This window comes from Agrilus planipennis, unplaced genomic scaffold (assembly GCF_000699045.2).
Source record: "Agrilus planipennis isolate EAB-ADULT unplaced genomic scaffold, Apla_2.0 scaffold3, whole genome shotgun sequence".
NCBI classification, from domain to species: Eukaryota; Metazoa; Arthropoda; class Insecta; order Coleoptera; family Buprestidae; genus Agrilus; species Agrilus planipennis.
Window position 1 is genome coordinate 2,890,101 of NW_020442460.1, and position 18,028 is coordinate 2,908,128.

Sequence of the window (18,028 nt, forward strand, 5' to 3'; positions counted from 1 at the left end):
GGGAACATTCTCCAGCCGTCCAGAGAAGTCTCGTTTTCTTTGAACGGTTTAATTGCTTTCTCGGAACGCAGATACGATACACACGTTTACAGATACGGCACACATGAAGAAAAGCGCCCGCGGCTAGTCGGCGAATCGATAAGCCGCTCACACACACGTATGCCCGATCGCACACAATTACGCTCGTGGTCGCTACAATATGTATAACACGTGCAGTTGTTACATTGCAATTTTAAAAAGTACATTCTCCATAAGATTTAAGTGTTCTGATAATTGCCACAAATACAACAATAGCAAATCCAGAAAAGTAACTAATTTTACCCCACCATTTTGGGATATTTTATTTTGTTACCTGTAGTGCATAGCTACTCTAAACGTCCAACTTTTAACGTACTTTTCCAAATGAATACCGAATATAGACACATAAATTCACCTATCCAAGCTTGGATAATTCAAAATTGACGATTTTTAATGAATAATTCTGATTAAGCATATCGAAAGTAGACTTAAGCAACCCTTTTGTCCTTTAATTATACATTTTAATTAATAGTTGATTTCATAATGTTTGCGTTTTTTGTTGGTTTTGTGCGTTAACATAAGTGGAAACCTTTGTAAAAAGCGACGAATACAGTTTTAATGACTAACTTTAACCTTCCATAAATTCATAAATCCGGATATAACGACGGCACGACAGTAAGATCTATGCAGTCCTGTAAGTGACGGTAAGCATTGAGATGAAAAACTAGTGAGGCTTTCTCTATCTCCATTAAATGGCGCTTCTGATTTGGCGTCACAACTGTGCATACTCAAAATAAAAAGAGATGGATGATGTCTACCCTAATTATGTTATCTGTATAGTTACAAAACTAAAATATTGGTATGCAAGGGAAGAAAAAGTAGGGAAAGAGCGAATATAAATATAGGAGACGAAAAATTAGAAGACGTGGCTGATTTTAGATATCTAGGAATTCAGATAAGTCAGGATGGAAGCAGTAGTAGGGATATAAAGCACAGGATAGAAGTCACTTCTATGCTCGCGAACGATTAATTTAGAAATTCGGAAATGATTGTTAAAGGTGTATGTTTGGAACGCGGCCCTGAAAGGCTGCGAAACATGGACAGTGGCAGTGGCGGAAAAGAAAAGAGGACTGTATGGAAGTCAATAAAAAAAGGCGAGATAGGTTGGTAGGACACCTTCTCAGGCATGAAGGTCTAGTCAGAGACATATTCGAGGCTGAAGCAGGAGTTAGGAGGGGTAGAGGTAGGCCTAGCTTAGATTACTGTTCGTAAATAGTTAAGGATGTGGGTTGTTCTAGTTTTAGGGAAATGCGAAGTTTAGCTCAGGATACGATAGAGTGAAGGTACGTGTCCAATCAGTCTTAGGACTGACCACCTTATGATAATGTTAGTTACAACCGAATTTCGTCGGTCCCTTCTTCGTTCTTATAACAGGATTTTACTGTATCTAATTATTTTTATTAAATAAAAATTCCGGAACGTTGTCGCTCAAATAAACTGGTCCGACTATTACAATTTTGTAAATAAGATACATTTATACATTTACATGACTGCACATTAGTGAGAATGGCATGAGAGATAGCAGGGGTTGAGTAGAATTGTTGGTTTCAGACGAAATTATCTCTGCATTTCAGTTAAACGTCTCCGTATTTCTACACTCACACTATTCTCATGGGAACAACGTCTACGCTGGTATCCAGTGCCAAAATTTCCTAAACTTTTATGTGCCTTAAGAAGTGTCTAATTTATGCATCATACGTCACGTACTACACATAAGTTTCAATAAATTGAAATACGGACCAAAATTGACTGTCATCCCATCACATCCTTTGGGTCATGTTACTTTCATAAATTTGAAAAATTACATTTTTTCTACATTAAAAATAAAAGAACACTTACAGATTGTGGACCGTGAGGAAGAAAAGAGAGGGGGACTAAGATGCCCAAATATATCCCGATAGTATGCTCATCGAATCCCATAGTGCCATCCACCTTTAATTAACTGTTATGGGAGTATTTAGAACAATTTGGAGTGAAGTTTAGTGAACGTTTTTGGTGTCATTCAGAAAGCAAATCGAACGTTTACTTCCTCCCAATGTCGCGCTGTAGCAACCCGCGAAAGATAGTTGCCAAGGAAGCAATATCGCAAAGCCGAAGGGCACAAAACACAATTAGATTAAATTAGATCGTTCAGGTTCCGAGGCCGAAACGTAAACTTTATGAGGGAGGAATAGTAATTGAGAGATTACAAGATTGCTCAAATTCAGTTAGTCGACATATTTGCGGCCATACTTAGTCAATTTGTCTTCTCTCTTCGTAATAAATCGGGCGGTTTTAGTTCATCCCGATTTGCCTAGGGATTTATTTCCCTTAACTCCATTGATATGTCCGATAAACCATCTTGTTCAAATTGTACGTTTCTGACACGCCGCGATGTTTATTCAAGGAAATTTTGTAAATAAATATGCATTTAATTTTAAAAAATCAATGCAATCAATAGAGGAACAAAATAGAAAGATGGAAAGACCACAGACGTAGGAATATTGGGATCCGTCAAATGGGAGGAGCCTAAAAACATGGCGCCGATTAGGGAAAAGTAATCGTAGTTCCTATAGTGTACCGTGCAATTTCCAAGTTTTTAAATTACGATAAAATGATAAGTATTGACGCAATATGTGATTGGTGAGGTGATTCTGGGTGATTTAAGAAATATCATATCAATGACTTGCACGTGCAAAGCCGATTTAAGAGAACGTTGCAAAACCCTTTATTGCAACTTTGTTGTATTGCAGCAGGTAGGTTCTTAACCTCAAAATACTTATATCGCATCATTAGAATTGTGTTAAATCAATTACACATTATAATTTTAGTATGATTCTAGTTTTAAATATTAAAGTTATGGCTGATGGTAAATACTTGCTGAAATATAAACATGTGCATTAAAATGACGTGAACAAATTTTTATTCCGGAATTCACTTCTTTGATACCTACTGCTTTCATCCAAGCTTCTATTAGTTTACTTTTTTCTCTAATTTTCCGAATATATTTTTTACATATATAAAACGGTTAGTTTTTATTGGAAAGTAGTTAATGTAGGTGAAGAGTGAAGATCTATGTCTGAAGTGCTATTGCAGCTTTTCAGTGAACATATTAACTTTTTATTTGATTTAAGTTTAGAAGAAAACTTCGTCGACTCCATCATCAAAAAAATTTTTACTTTTTTAACGTGTTTTATTATTTTAATAAACAATTTTACAATTTGCGTGCACAGTTCCTATGTAAATTTTTCCCTCATTCGAGTTATAAATTTTGCCACCAGATGGTGTATGCACATTTGACGGATCCCAATAGGGACGAAACATAAACTACTGGTATGGCGACCATAAAAAACAATGGTGGCACAGTAGGTGCCTAGATTCCATTGGCTACCCATACTGCGCACGCGTATTACCTTAGTTAAGGTGTAGTAGTGTCTTGGGCAGCGAGGACGGAATACAGAAGAACAAACATCTTTGAAAAAAATGTCGCAGAAATTTACAGTAAATGACACAATGTTGTCTCAATATGAAGAACTGATTGGACTTTTTTTCTATTGGCTGCTGCTTTTGCTTGGGGACAACATATCAACACTAGCATTACGTATAATTTCTAAAACTTTAAGAGATAGGCGACTAATCACCAATCACCCGAGTAGAATTTATTTTTGAGAACCGGTTGGGTCCCGATTAGATTTTCCCAAATTCAAATGGGATACCCAAACGGTTCCCTATTGGAAATTTAACGCTTTCCCTACCTAGGACCCGGTAGGGAAAACCCTAATTGAAAAATTTGGGGAAATTCCAAATGAATTTTGTCTAATCTCAAATTTTCTTCTTCATGTATTAAAGATAACTGTTGATATACGAAAAGAGTATGTCTAAACTGTTTTGTAAACTTCCAGTAGTTATACTGGTCACGAACGCACGCTACCCCCACTTGCTCTTCAAAATGTCTTCTTGGGTTACAATAAAATAAGTCTAAGATATAGTTAGGGCAATCCCGATTGGATCCCAATAAATACATTCCAATAAATGGCTAACTGTTACATGAAAGTATAAAAATAATTATTAATAGGATACAGTAAATAAAACAACTATTTATTATTTATACATTAAATTGGGCAAAGTTTGGGATTGCCCTAAAATACGCAGATCAAAATTCATTGGGTATAGGTGGAAAATGTCCGATTTGGGCAAATCCAACAATCTCCAGTTGGAGTTAGGGAATTCCCAAAATAAATTCTAGTCGGGGTATGCCTATAACAGTTGTGCCGAAAATTTAATACAGCATTACGATCATTATGAATTCAATGTCACCAGTTTGACTCGAAAGATATAGATTTATTTAGTCAGTTCTACAGTACAGTAACCATAGCAACGTTTAATGTACATTCTACTTTCCATTTCACTGTCATTTTTGACATATAAAGATATAGTCTAATGGATTTTAGTATCAAGTATGTATCAACATGTCGACCTTTAAATCATAGGTATGACAACGCTCATGAAGTTTTCTTGAAGGTTTTCACATGTCTTTACAAATTGGATTCCTTATGCAGTCTTCATTTCTATGGGTTTAGGAAAGACATTAGGGATATTTTTCAATTTTTATCAATAAATATATACAATAAGAATTGGCATGGAGTAGTAAAAATTTTATAAAAAACGTGGCTACTGATCTTTGTCTTTATACTTTTCAAAAATCAGAAACATTGAACTAAAATACCTCCCATTACTGAAGCTTACATATGCGGAAACCCCCGCATGTTGTTAGAGATTTTGAATTGGTTTATTCTTCTAGATATGCCATAGGCCACCTTCTCATGTTAAAGCTTCTGATTTACAACGAGATTAATAAATATCTACGAACAGGCAGTAAACGCCATCTGTGGAGCTTCACTTATTAAACCTACAATTAGTAGCAAATCTTCATAGATGACGTTTATTACCAAGCTGTGAACGTTTATTAACACTAATTTCTCATGAAGATATTACTTTTTTACGAGAACTCGAGGTATTTCAATAAATATATCCTATTTTATTTATTTTTTATAATAGGCAGGTAGCTCCTATCCACTTCCACGTTCTATTTATCTGAATAGATTCTACGTCGGAAGAAATAATATTTTCACCCTTAAAATTTACGATTTATACATATTATAAAGAACTGTTCCACTATATATGCTCTTCTGAAACGTATCGTCTTCTCTTTTTATTTCACATTCTTTTTGCGCAGTTTATTTTCAGAATTCAAATCAGATGCTTAAACAATTCATATGACATCCAACGCTGACATACCTACTTTTGCATAATATACGAGTTTTAACTGGAAGCAAACGTCATACATGATGAAGCATATACGTATATTCGCTAAACATTTATGTATGTATGTGTATATGTAAGTATATCTGCGAGAATATATATGTGTAGGTAATATTCAAACATATGCATGTAGGTAAAAATACGTGCCGCTGTGTGTAAGAATCGATCGACAAAGAAAAGGTGTGGAAAAGAACTGAGTAAGCCCGATGATGATCTGAATACCATTATTGTGCATGTAAAGTTTCAAAGGAGGCTAGTTAGCTGACAGTCAGGTTGCTGATATAAATATAAAACATAAAATGGGTACTTACCTAAAAGACTGCATTCATGTTTGTTTGTGGATCGTAGAGATTGTGATGTAAAACATGAATTCAATAATAATAATTATAAAAGAAAAATTCAAAATTGAAATGTGGAAATCAAAAGCGTTTCATGGAAAATACCTGAACCAACAACAGCAGGAATATATAGATAAAGAAGCGGTTAAAAAAAGAAAATATATTCTCAGAAACTGAGGGATTCATGATAGCGATTCAGGACACAATAATAAAAACAAAAACTATGAAAAATATATTATTAAAAATCCCACAGTTTCATCAGACACATGCCGAGCATGCCACACATTTCGAGAAACAATTGACCACATCACTGGGGGTTGCTCATTTTTGGCCAGCCGACAATATACCAACAGGCATAAAAATGTTGCTAAACAGATACATTCGCTGTTTAAACTCATACTATAAATATAAGTCAAACAATGCATCGGAAAATCACTTAGCAAAGCTTTATTGGGATAAAAACATAACTACAGACAAGACAATTAATCATAGCAGACCTGGCATCACACTGATCATCAAAGAAACTAAAACAACCTACCTAATATATGTTGCTGTGCCAAACATTGAAAATCTTAAATTTAAAAGATTAAATACAAGAAATGTGGAATCAAAACAGTGTTCGAATTATTCCAATAATAATATCATCAGTAGGCGTTATACCTAAAACATTAAACGCTAGCCTAGCCGAGTTGAAAGTCTACGGAAATCAGTAATCCTTGATACATGCGAAATAGTACGCAGATTTCTTAACTGTACTGGGCAAGAAGTACTGCTAGCTCTATAAAATTTAAGAACAGAAAATTGGTTTGCATATCATACCCCAAAAGATGTGAGCGAAGTTCTTTGGCATTAGCCCATCTTCATTTGCTCAAAGTTAACCAGTGAAAACTGAGACCAGGAAAATAATAATAATAAGAATACTAATCGTTCCAATTTCGCCATTTGCTCGAAAACAAAAATAACTAGCAATAACTTTGTCCAATCACTAGCAGGTTTATTTGCATTCAGCAGGTATTTCCCGATTGACCGAAAGCTGACAATTTTCCCACATTTCATAATTATTATTGCGAAAAGAAACAATTCATGTGAGGGAAAATCATCTTCAGCAAAAAAATGGCTAACCACAAGCTAGCCGTTTACATGCTTATTTATTCATACATTTATATGTTTTTTTTCTTTGTTTTCTTTTAACAGACAATTGACTGTAGCGTCTAAACATACATACATGTATATCCGTCCAATTTCAGACGACATAAAAATGAAACAAACTCAGAGGGATTTTCGGGTCATAAACATCGCAGAAAACCAAAGGATTCGTTTTCTTGTTTTGTTCATAAAGTTGGCTTTGAAGTATCCCAATTTTCTTAGACGATATTCCTGCTTCGTTTGACGTCCTTTAATAACCGTTTAATAAGTCATCGTCATTAGTAGGGATGACGAGAAAACGAAGTTGCTCCTCTAATTATTTTCCTCCGGAAAATGGATCTATTATTTGTAAGAACATCTCGCAAACTATCAACAAAGCAGATGTTCAAAATAAATAACATCACGTCTCATTACTTCCTCGTGGTGTTGGGGCGCTAATTGTCGACCATTAGCCCAGAGTGGTTTTTTTACTTCCAAAAATGATTACAATCATCTCACCTTATACGAGAGTGAATCAAAAAGTATATTACACTCTTCACGTATAATTTTGTTAAGCAGATGTTCCTGGTCCAAAATTTCTTTTGTTTAAAAGGCTTTTATTAATATATTTAACTATTTTCCAACATGGCCCCAAAGCTTTCTGCTTTAATAAGAGGTCAATGTGATATAGAATAACTCCCCCATGTTAGGAAAGTTGTTTCTTAGTAGCATATAGCATAAAGAGAAGTATCTGAGAGAATGGCATCAACTTTCAATTACTCACCGAAATCTTGCAAGCATGCAGTAAACGATCTAAAAGACGGTCTACTATTTCACAAGATTCCATTATTCCTACTATCAGGCGCCCAAAATAATTGATGAGAAAATTGGGAAAACCAAATGTTCTTCAATAGCTAATCCAAATGGAGAGCTATTACGTACTGAACCTCCCAAGAGGTATCTCTGATTAGTTCCGTGCTTTTTGCTCCGCCGCGTCGTCTGTTTAAAGCACTTGACGTTTTGAGAGTCATCTCAAATTATCTGAAGCATGTCTGAATAAAGCTTAATTAAACCTGGCATAAATTGTACAGGGTACAACGTAATCGATGATTATCCACTTTTTGTATGGATTATAGGAAATGCATCTACTTCTTTGGATTAATGACTTTCTATTATTCCACTTTAGTTTGTTAAGTTATTACTATATAATGATGTTTTTGCGTTTATTTTAATTATTTCACACCAAATGAGGTGGTGTATTGGTTGGACCATAGGTCTACCCTGACGACCCAAGTCTTCCTGTAGTTGGATCCTTTGCCCAAATGCTGGATTAGTAATAACAATATTCCACATTTAATTTTTCATTTTCCTAATGTCTTCATTTCGTTCGTCTCGCCTTTCTTCCTTTATTCACTACCACCTACTTATTCCTGATTATTGTTTTGCACCGAACTGTAGATCGGTGGGACAGCCCGCTCAGCAGTATCAACTGATAGCAATGAAGCAAAATAAAGTTTATATTCATCATCATCATTATAAGGTCGACAGTCCTAATCTAGGTCTACCTCTACCCTTCCTAATTTCCGTTTCTGCCTCTAATATGTTTCTGACTAGACCTTCATGCCTGAGAAGGTGTCCTACTAACCTATCTCGCCTATTTCTTATTGACTTCCATAGAATCCTCTATTCTCCTATTATTTCTAATACCTCTTCATTTCTAACCTTCTCTATCCACAGTATCCTCATCATTCGCCTGTAACACCACATTTCGAACGCGTCTAACCTTTTCCGCCGCACCCACTATCCATATTTCATACCCGTACAGCGCCGTGCTCCAAACACATACCTTTAACAACCTTTTTCGAATTTCTAAATTAACTGTTCGCGAACATAGAAGTGACTTATTTTTATTAAAGGCGACTCGACCCTGCTCTATCTCTATCTGCTTTATATCCCTACTGCTCTTTCCGTCCTGACCTATCTGACTTCCTAGATACCAAAAATCGGCAACTTCTTCTAATGTTTCGTCTCCTATCTTTATATTCGCTCTTTAACTACTTTTTCATCCCTTGCATATTAGTATTTTTGTTTTACTTTAATTTATTTATATACAGTACTGTTTCGTCAATACCCCTTCCATTTTGTTTAAAGCTATCTCTAACTTCTCCTTGCTAGATTAATTTATATTAGTGTAGATAAAATGGATACTAATCATTCGTGATTTGATACTTCAAACAAACTTCAAATGTGCCTTAAAGAGGTCAAGAAATTATAGGACAAAGGAAGAAAAGGAAAACCCGAGAAACCAGAGTCTTTCATCTTGTTGACGTTGTCGCTACTTTTGGATCATTACAAGCCCTTTTATCCTAATCCCGTTATTTCTCGCGAGTCGGCGTGCTCTTCAAAATTTTTGCTAGATTAACTCGTGAAATAAATCAAGTGTCAAATTAATTAATTCACTCAGGGGAATGATTAATGAGCTGGAGGCTAATTACGCGTACGCGCCTTTTTCACCGTTGCAATTCCATCCTCCCTGTTCCTTTTTGGTTTCGTTTCGAAGGGCAGAAGGGTCCGGACTCAGCAGGTCGTAGGGCGACTACGCAAAGAAATACCTCGCCCGTATCGGCGAGACCTGCTTTCGACGTGAAATATTACACTAGAAAGGGAATGAAAATTTAAAATAGGCAATAAGGTTAAAAATGCTTTTTTAACGCGCTGCTCCAAGCTCCATGACTAAATTAAAAGGCGTAAATCTGTGAAATGACCCTTTAAGTTCAAGGGATTGAATATAATTAGACATTCGTTACTTGTTATTCTTTCCCATTCTGTTTTAATTTCGAAGACAAACAACTAAAGAAAAAATAAAAATGATACAATTCTATTTCATTATCTAGAAAGAAGTTATTAATGGATATTGCGTATGTTTACCTTCATTCAACTTAAACCAAGCAATTTTGAATTAACTGAGTTCATAAAAAAATAGTTTATTTAAGAGACATTTAATATTAAATCGCGAGATCTCACTTTTTCTCTTATGATACTATATGGGGTTGTATTTTCTTTTGTTTCAGAAACATTAGCAAATATCGATAGATTGGAACTGATAATGCCCCGTTATGCTTTGAAGGATGGAAACGTAACCTTAAAATGTGAGCACAGCGTTCCGCCGGAACAACTGCACAAGGTCGAATGGAAGAAAGGGAAGCAAAAGCTATTTTACTACATCAAAGGACGTAACCCTCCCTACAAATACTTCGACAGTCCCGGTGCGAAATTAGACGTAAGTGACGCCTCATTTTGAACCCGTTGTAGCACACTTTTCTTCGTCTTAATAGGAATGCATTATTAACATGGCAGTTCTGTTTTAAACTACATACTGCATACAAAACGATGTAGTAATAACTTTCCAGCGACGTCTTAATATCTACAAAAAGTCATAGTGTTGCTGAAACCCTACCATAAATTATTTAAAAATTATGAAAGTTCGATTATTTCGGTAGTTGTCTTCTAAAGTTTAATAAATTGCTAAATGTGATAGAAGTTACGTATTAGTATCTTTTACTTTTACTTGTAATACATAATCTAAGAAAGCATTTTAGTAGGAGATTCTCTTTTTGGAATCTGTTAGATTAGTTGAAAATTTTAGTAGTTTTCAAACTGCGTTAGTGAAAAGATTATTAACATAATTTGGACCAGATTTGATATTCACCAAAATAATCCGTGATTCAGAAAGCCTTTGTGGTCTTATGTGTGAAACTACTAGGTATACTAAGCAAATTCTTTGAGAAAAGGAAAGGACAAACGGATATCCTTTTGGCATACTTTTCCGACAACTATGAGGATATGGAGGTTAGAGTAAAAGGAGAAGAATAGCTGTTTAAAATAGATGCCCAAAAATTGGGAGATAATGATGAGATGCTAAGCGATAGCTGAGTTGTCTCAATAACAGAGCGGGCTTTTTTTTTTACTACTACCTACTTCTTATACTGATACAGATGAACTAATGGTATTACGTAATGTAACGTTCGTTTTCCTTTCGGCCTCTATGTCTGAGGATATCACGCATGAATATGTGTAGTTTTGTTATACAATTCAATCTTTATCCACTACAAATTACCTTAACCTAATGAAAAAAAATTGTTGCTGCTGTCACACCTTGCCTGGAATTGAACCCGGTACCTTTTGCTTTACGCACCAACGCTCTGATCGCTAAACTACGAGAGGTGACCGAAGCAACAACAACGAAATGTGTACTTATTTGAGGTAAATTGTAGTGGATAACAATTAAATGAATTCTCACATTAAAATTAAATATTAACCACTATTAAAAAGTTTCCTAGAGCATGTACAGTTCTCTATAACATAATTTTCAAAAATTTATCATATAATTAAAGAAAAGGTCATATATTGTAATCTATTGCTTCCTAACAATATTTTTGAGTTGTAACGTTTAAAAAATATGCGATCCATGTTTCTTCCTCAAACATTTATCCTCTTTAAGTTCGAAAGCCTAAAACGCGAAGACTAAATAGTATCTGAACTACCGAAATTTCGTGGAGGTGTGTTATAGGTGCAACATTTGCGCTTCATAAAGTATTAGGGTCTATACTGTAAATTGCAAACAGTTTAGAGCGTTATGCTATCCAATTACGTTCGTTTTATAGCATAGCTGTATATAAAATATATACTGGTCATTCTGTGATAAAACACATGGTGACTCGTCACATCATTAGAGCAGTTGATGGCAGTAATGTGTCGAGCAAATGTAAAGCACTAAGCATGTTCATATTATGTACATTTTCGTCCGTTTATGTATATGCAACTTGCGGTTTATGGGGTACGACAGAATTACGATACCAAAACAATATAAAGTATGAGGCTTTCATGCCCGCAGTTATCAAAAGAGTGTTCAATATTCAGGCTTGATGGACGTGGTCTAGGATTGTTTCCCTTGAATACTGATGGAACCGTAAACGCTAAATGATGCAAATGAACTGAAACTAGAGGTTCGATATGTATAGGATTTGTCTATGGAAGATAGAGGTAAGGAGAACTATCTCATAGAGGGGGAATGTTGAAAAACTGTCCAGCTATGAGCAGTAAATAACAGTTCAAAAACCCTCCAAAATGTTAACGGATTGAAGTATGCTGAGTTAGAGAATTTAATATTTGCAGTAACTCAAATAGTTAATGACAGTCCAGTATAACAAATCTCAACTATTTTCGTAGATCAAAGTAATTTTGTCCTTTTTCTAAAATAAATTTTGGCGCTTTATTTGAAATTTATCCTGTTCTTGCTGTGGCGCCCCCCTAATTTAACGGAGCTTCATGGAAACTTCACTACAGAGATAGTACTCCCTACCTCTACCCTCCATAGATTTGTCTGCTTTTGATATACGCATGCGGACCTCTCGTGCGATATACGCCAAACTCATCATCATAAGGTCGTCAGTCTAGTTGGACACGCACTTCCACTCTTTCCTATCCTGAGCTAATCTTTGCATTTCTCCAAAACTAGAACAACCCACATCCTTAACTATTTGTGAAGTGTAATCTAATCTAAGTCTACCTCTACCCCTCCTAGCACCCGTTTCTGCTTCTAAGATGTCTCTGACTAGACCTTCATGCCTGAGAAGGTGTCCTACCAACCTATCTCGCCTATTTCTTGTTGACTTCCATAGAGTCCTCTGTTCTCCTATTAGTTCTAATACCCCTTCATTTCTAAACTCTATCAGTTGTACAGTGCCCGAAAAAGTATTAGTTCAGTTCAGCTCTGTCGGTAGTAACGGCTTTTTTGATATAGAAATTCACCATCATCATCAGATCATCACTCGTAGGAGTGGTTGGACTTTTTCCTATCCTATGCTAATCTTCGTATTTTCTCAAAACTAGAACATCCCACATTTTAACTCTGTCTACCTCTACCTCTACTTCTCTTAACTTCTGTTTCTGCTTCCAATATGTCTCTAACCAGTCCCTCATGTCTGAGAAGGTGTCCTACAAGCCTATCTCGCTATTCCTTAATGATTTCCATGGTGACCTTTTTTTTTTCCAATTCTTTCTAATAATTCTTTATTTCTAACCTCTATCCACGGTATCCTCATCATTCGTCTGTAACATCACATTTCGAACGCTTCCAACTTTTTCTTTTCCACAGCGCCCAGCGTCCATGTTTCGCAACCGTACAGTGCCGCGCTCCAAACATACACCCTCGACACCCTTTTTGGAATTTCTAAATTAAGCGTTCTCGAGAATAGAAGGGACTTCTTTTTATAGAAGACGGCTCGACCCTGCGCTATCCCCTGCTTTATATCCCTACTACTCCTTCCGTCCTGACTTATCTGACTTCCTAGATACCTAAAATCAGCCACTTCTTCTAATTTTTCGTCTCCCATCTTTACATTCGCTATTTCCCTACTTTTTCTTCCATTGCATACTAGAATTTTTGTTTAGGAATTTAAACTGGTCGAAGAAGGCATAATAGAGGCTGAACTGTATTAAGTACCCATATCTTCTGTTGGTTAACTATTACAAGTTTTTTTAGAAAATCTTTCTCTTTAAATTGATTTTTTAACAAATTTTAATAATTGGGTGCATTTGAACTAACTCAATTCGTGTCACGTCACAATTTTGGAGCATATCGAGTTACATAGCAGTTTTTAAGAATGTTTTCGCCATTTTTTTCGCATTCGTGTATGTTTACTATCATAAACTCGTTGGAATTCCTATATATCGATTACTAGTATTTTCTTTTTGAAACGTCTTGATCTAAAAAATAATACTTTCTTGTTTTTTATTTACATATATATATGTACGTAATGGCAGATAATATCTTTGTTAGTTGGGAGAACCATTTTCCCCGCTGGGATGGAGGATATCTCTTGCATGTACAATTTACTTCGAACTGTAAAAGGTTACCATAAAGATATAGACGGTAAACTGGTAATGTTACATTTTTATGGCCTACTTGAGTCTCGAATCTTTGTTAATATCCGGGACGAAAATTACGTCGTTCTGACGTAACGGCGTTAAAGGTCCTTCAAAATTATCCTACACAAATCTTAATTACGTTCTTAAATTCAATCTATACTCAGGGCACCTGTGTAAATTTTACTTTGCCCATTCGTATGTTATCTAGAACACATAACACAAGTTTACCTTAATACGGTAAGGTAAGTAATGTATTTTTATTCGTCAAATTGCTCTAATGGAAAGCACCCATTTCATTTTCTGCATTGAGTAGTTTTTCCTTTGAAGTAAAATGTTTATGAATTGCACAAACCCTAACGTAATTAGTTGCAGTGGCGGAGAATATTAAGGATCTGAAAGTTTATATTTCTGGTATTTATTTAATGAAATGAATGAACTTTGGATTGTGAATTCGTTAATGTTTGACAAGGTTCATTTGCTATTAAAGATGTCGACTCTTACACTGAACCAACGGTGTAATAGTCTACGTGATGAACACTTACTTATTAACAAAACAAAAGTTCTTGGTCAATGGTCTGTGGCAACGGTCAGACGTGGATCACAATTTCAATCTCTTTAGATGTCATTAGCACGCCGCTAAAACATGTAATAATTTACTCGTTCGCTGTTCAGTCGGAACGAGAAATCCCTGATTAAGAACTTTTGTTCTGTATTTATTTATCTGCAACTTTACAAAGTTATCGGAACAAAACTACAACTTCAAACTCATCCTTTTTTCTAAATTTTAAGAGAAAAATATTGTCGCAAGGTGAATTGTTATTTTAGGTTTTTTGTTAATTATCTATTTTAATTAGCTGATTATAGTATGTTTTTATTATTTTATCGTGACTGGACGTAAGGTATTAAAATGATAAGAAAGGCGAGATTGGAAAACAGTTACAACTTTATTATATAGTAACGCAAAATAGACATGAAATTCAAAAAGACAATATGACAATTACAAATGGATTTAGAGTTAGTTGTCAGGTAATTTAGATAGATAACATCACAAAAAAATTTACAAAAACGTTTATAAAGATGAAGATCTTCCTTTCAATGCAGATCAATACACCATAAAAGTTAAGCAGAGTACTTACGTTGATAGGAGCGTTCCAATCATCCTGACCAGCAGGTAGTGCCACCAACACTTAGGGTTTCTTACTGGTTATCCTCTTAAGAATAGTCTTTTTGTTAACGCGTTCCCAAGTCGACCGTCCGCGATTAGACCATCGATCCCCGTTCAAACGCTAAATTTATTGATAAATCAGTGATTATTTGTTCATAGTTCAACATGGGTCATTCACTGGTTCTAGAAGTTTCTTTGATTTAGCTGATCTAGTGAAAAACTGATGAAACTTCCGATACTAACTAAGTTAGAAATCCTCTTTGTCTTTTTCGATGACTTCGTGAACTTCGATAATTTTCACAATAACCAGAACTTTCAAACTTACGTTAATTTCTGCTTGTACATAGATAATCCTTTTCTAGGCCGGTGTCACTATACATTCTGTCTAATCTGTACTCCGGAAAAATTAAGGGAAAAGAAACGAGTCATCTCGTATCGCTCAATGGTATACAATAAACATGAGGGTAGTGAAGCCCCAACTACTCCGGCAATGATGACGATGACGCGTATTCGCCTGATACCGCCGGTGTATTCCCATTGGACCGTCCACATGTGACCACCAGGTCCGCATATTCTGCATGTAAATACATCGTTTTTTACTTGATATTTCCACATTCAACTTATTTTTGTATTTTGTGGTTATACCTTACCTTGCCAATCGAACGCTAGCGAGTGTAGGTTATTACCAATCTTTACGTACAACTGACTTGTCTGCATATCAGCTGTTTGTGAAGGTCACGAATAGGTACGTGTGTTTTATCGAAAGCCGTAACTATTGTAACGTAGCAACTATTGTCAATCATTAACGGCTCGTTAACTGGGATACTTTTTGTGCACATTTCCTACATCCCCTACGTTATGATACTATGACGATATGCACACTACAATGCCTCCAGATGTTGCCCTTCAAATATTCCGGTAGTTGCAATATTGACATCACTAGCAGCAAATTACTTAACACAAATTAGTGACACTCTTACTGCTCGCACTCTACATTATAGTAAGTAATATAATTTCAACAATAATATAATTGAAGCCAATGTCAAGGAGGATGTCGTACGTTTCCGTTCTTTTTTTATTTTGCAAACATTTCTAGAAGTATTTAAAAATAATGCATCATTATTTACCTTGTAATTCTATTCAAAAGTGGGTCTAATAAATACATCGCACTTAATTCCAAAAGAAGCAGTAAAAAAAGGGTCAGTAGGGCATAAAGGATGATTATACTCGTTATGATTTTCTATTTATTTAATGCAGTTCTGCAATCAGGAGAATTTATGACAGATTAATTTCATGGAAGACGTTTATTCAGTTCTTTTACTGCATTATGCGTATTGCGGTGTACTTTTTTCATATTTTGCTGTTTTTTGTCACGCTATGATCGAGTTACGTGACAGTAAATCAGGATACAGTTAGGCTTCGAAACGCAAATGCAAAAGGATAATGACATTTATTACAAAATATACAAATGGCAATTACCTTGGGTACCTACTAAAACTTTCTTTCACAAAATACAACGTAACCAAGGCTATGATAGTGGTTTAGTTATGTTCCAGAAGAAAAATGTTAGTATTATGTATTTTCAGCATGAAAAAAATAACGTTAGAAATATTAAATAAGGGCGCTGCAGAAAAAGAAAGTTAGAAGCGTATAAGATGTGGTGTTACAGAAAACACTTAAAAATACCTTCTCAGAAAAGATTAGAATTGTAGAGGTATGTTATAGTGATGCAACGGAAGTGTCATAACGGAAACAGAAATAAAAAGTAAATTTTTGCGGAGGCGGAAACGAAAGCGGATGCGGAAGCGGAAGTGTAATAGTTTTAGGTGTCTCTTTGCACCGTTAATATCAACAACATAATACCAAATGGAATTTCTTTTTTGTCTTCAAAATTGCTCTTTTAACTCAAGATTTACACCACTGAGCACACACTATACAAAATAAATAAACTTTATACTTGTGTTAGTACTTTGGAAATTAAATTATCAGGAAAATTGCTAAAGGGGGGCTGATGCCCGTTTGCACCGACGTAAATAAGTACTACTTAGCTTTAAGTAGTTCTTAAAAGACGGAATTGGTTGCACCGCAAGTTAAGTCGCGCTTAAGAATCGAAACAAATGCGTAACTTTAAGCACAGGATGTTCCTGACTTAAGCATTGCTTAAGCCTGTCGTAACAATTTCAGCAGTAGTTCGGCATTTTTCGCCGTAAGAAAATAACATCGTTATGGTAAAGAGGTTATTATCATGTTACTATTAAATAATAAAATAAACAATTTACAAATTATTAAATTAAATTATCATTGAATGGAAGTTGGTGTGTGTTATCATTTATGTTATTGTATTGCAATGTACGGATTATTTACATTCCAAGAGTAGTAATTAGTATCTGATGATATATTAGAAATTTGAAAATGTACACAATTTAACTGGAGTAGTGATAAGAACGCCAATAGCTAATCATTAGTAATAGAAGGTGAACTAATAATATACAATAATAGTACGTTTTATCAGAAGTTTGGTTTTTATTGAAAATAAACACTTTTAGATTACACTTAAGAGTTCATTTTGGCAGTTGGCGTTAACAGTTAAACTCCTGTAGTACTGCTTTTAGTTGGAAAAGGTTTGTTTATACGAAATTCAGAAGAAAATTGTCTCTACACTATACCAATTACAACTAAAAATTGTTTCTAACATCATATCACTAATATATATACAAACTAAAACCTAACAAAACACAAATAATTACAAAAACAAAAACGTATAAAAGCAGAAAAAGGCGGCAAACAACACTTCACGACACCAGATGTTACTTAACGGACACAATAAATTTGAAACTTCTTGACCATTCTGCACAAAAAACCCTACAAATTACTAAATTTTACCGTTGTTGCCAAACCATCAACAACTAAGCACTACTTACTTAAGTTGCAGGTAGACAGCGTACGGTGCAAACGAATTGGAAGTTAAGTAAGACTTATGCTTAAGCAGTACTTTGTTAAGTCTGCCTTAGTAAAACGTCGGTGCAAACGGGCATGAATGACCAACTGCAAGGAAACGTGAAAGGAAATACACCCGTAGCATGGACACCAG

At 35.1% G+C, this 18,028-nt stretch overlaps 1 protein-coding gene across 1 annotated transcript in view; it reads left to right on the forward strand.

The window, feature by feature from the left end:
- The window catches only part of LOC108742358 (atypical protein kinase C), a 244,055-nt gene that overhangs the window by 167,958 nt on the left and 58,069 nt on the right, over nucleotides 1-18,028 (forward strand). The window contains exon 3 of the mRNA XM_018477543.1: nucleotides 9,914-10,122. Coding sequence (XP_018333045.1) covers nucleotides 9,914-10,122 — 209 coding nt within the window. The remainder of the gene's footprint in view (nucleotides 1-9,913; nucleotides 10,123-18,028) is intronic.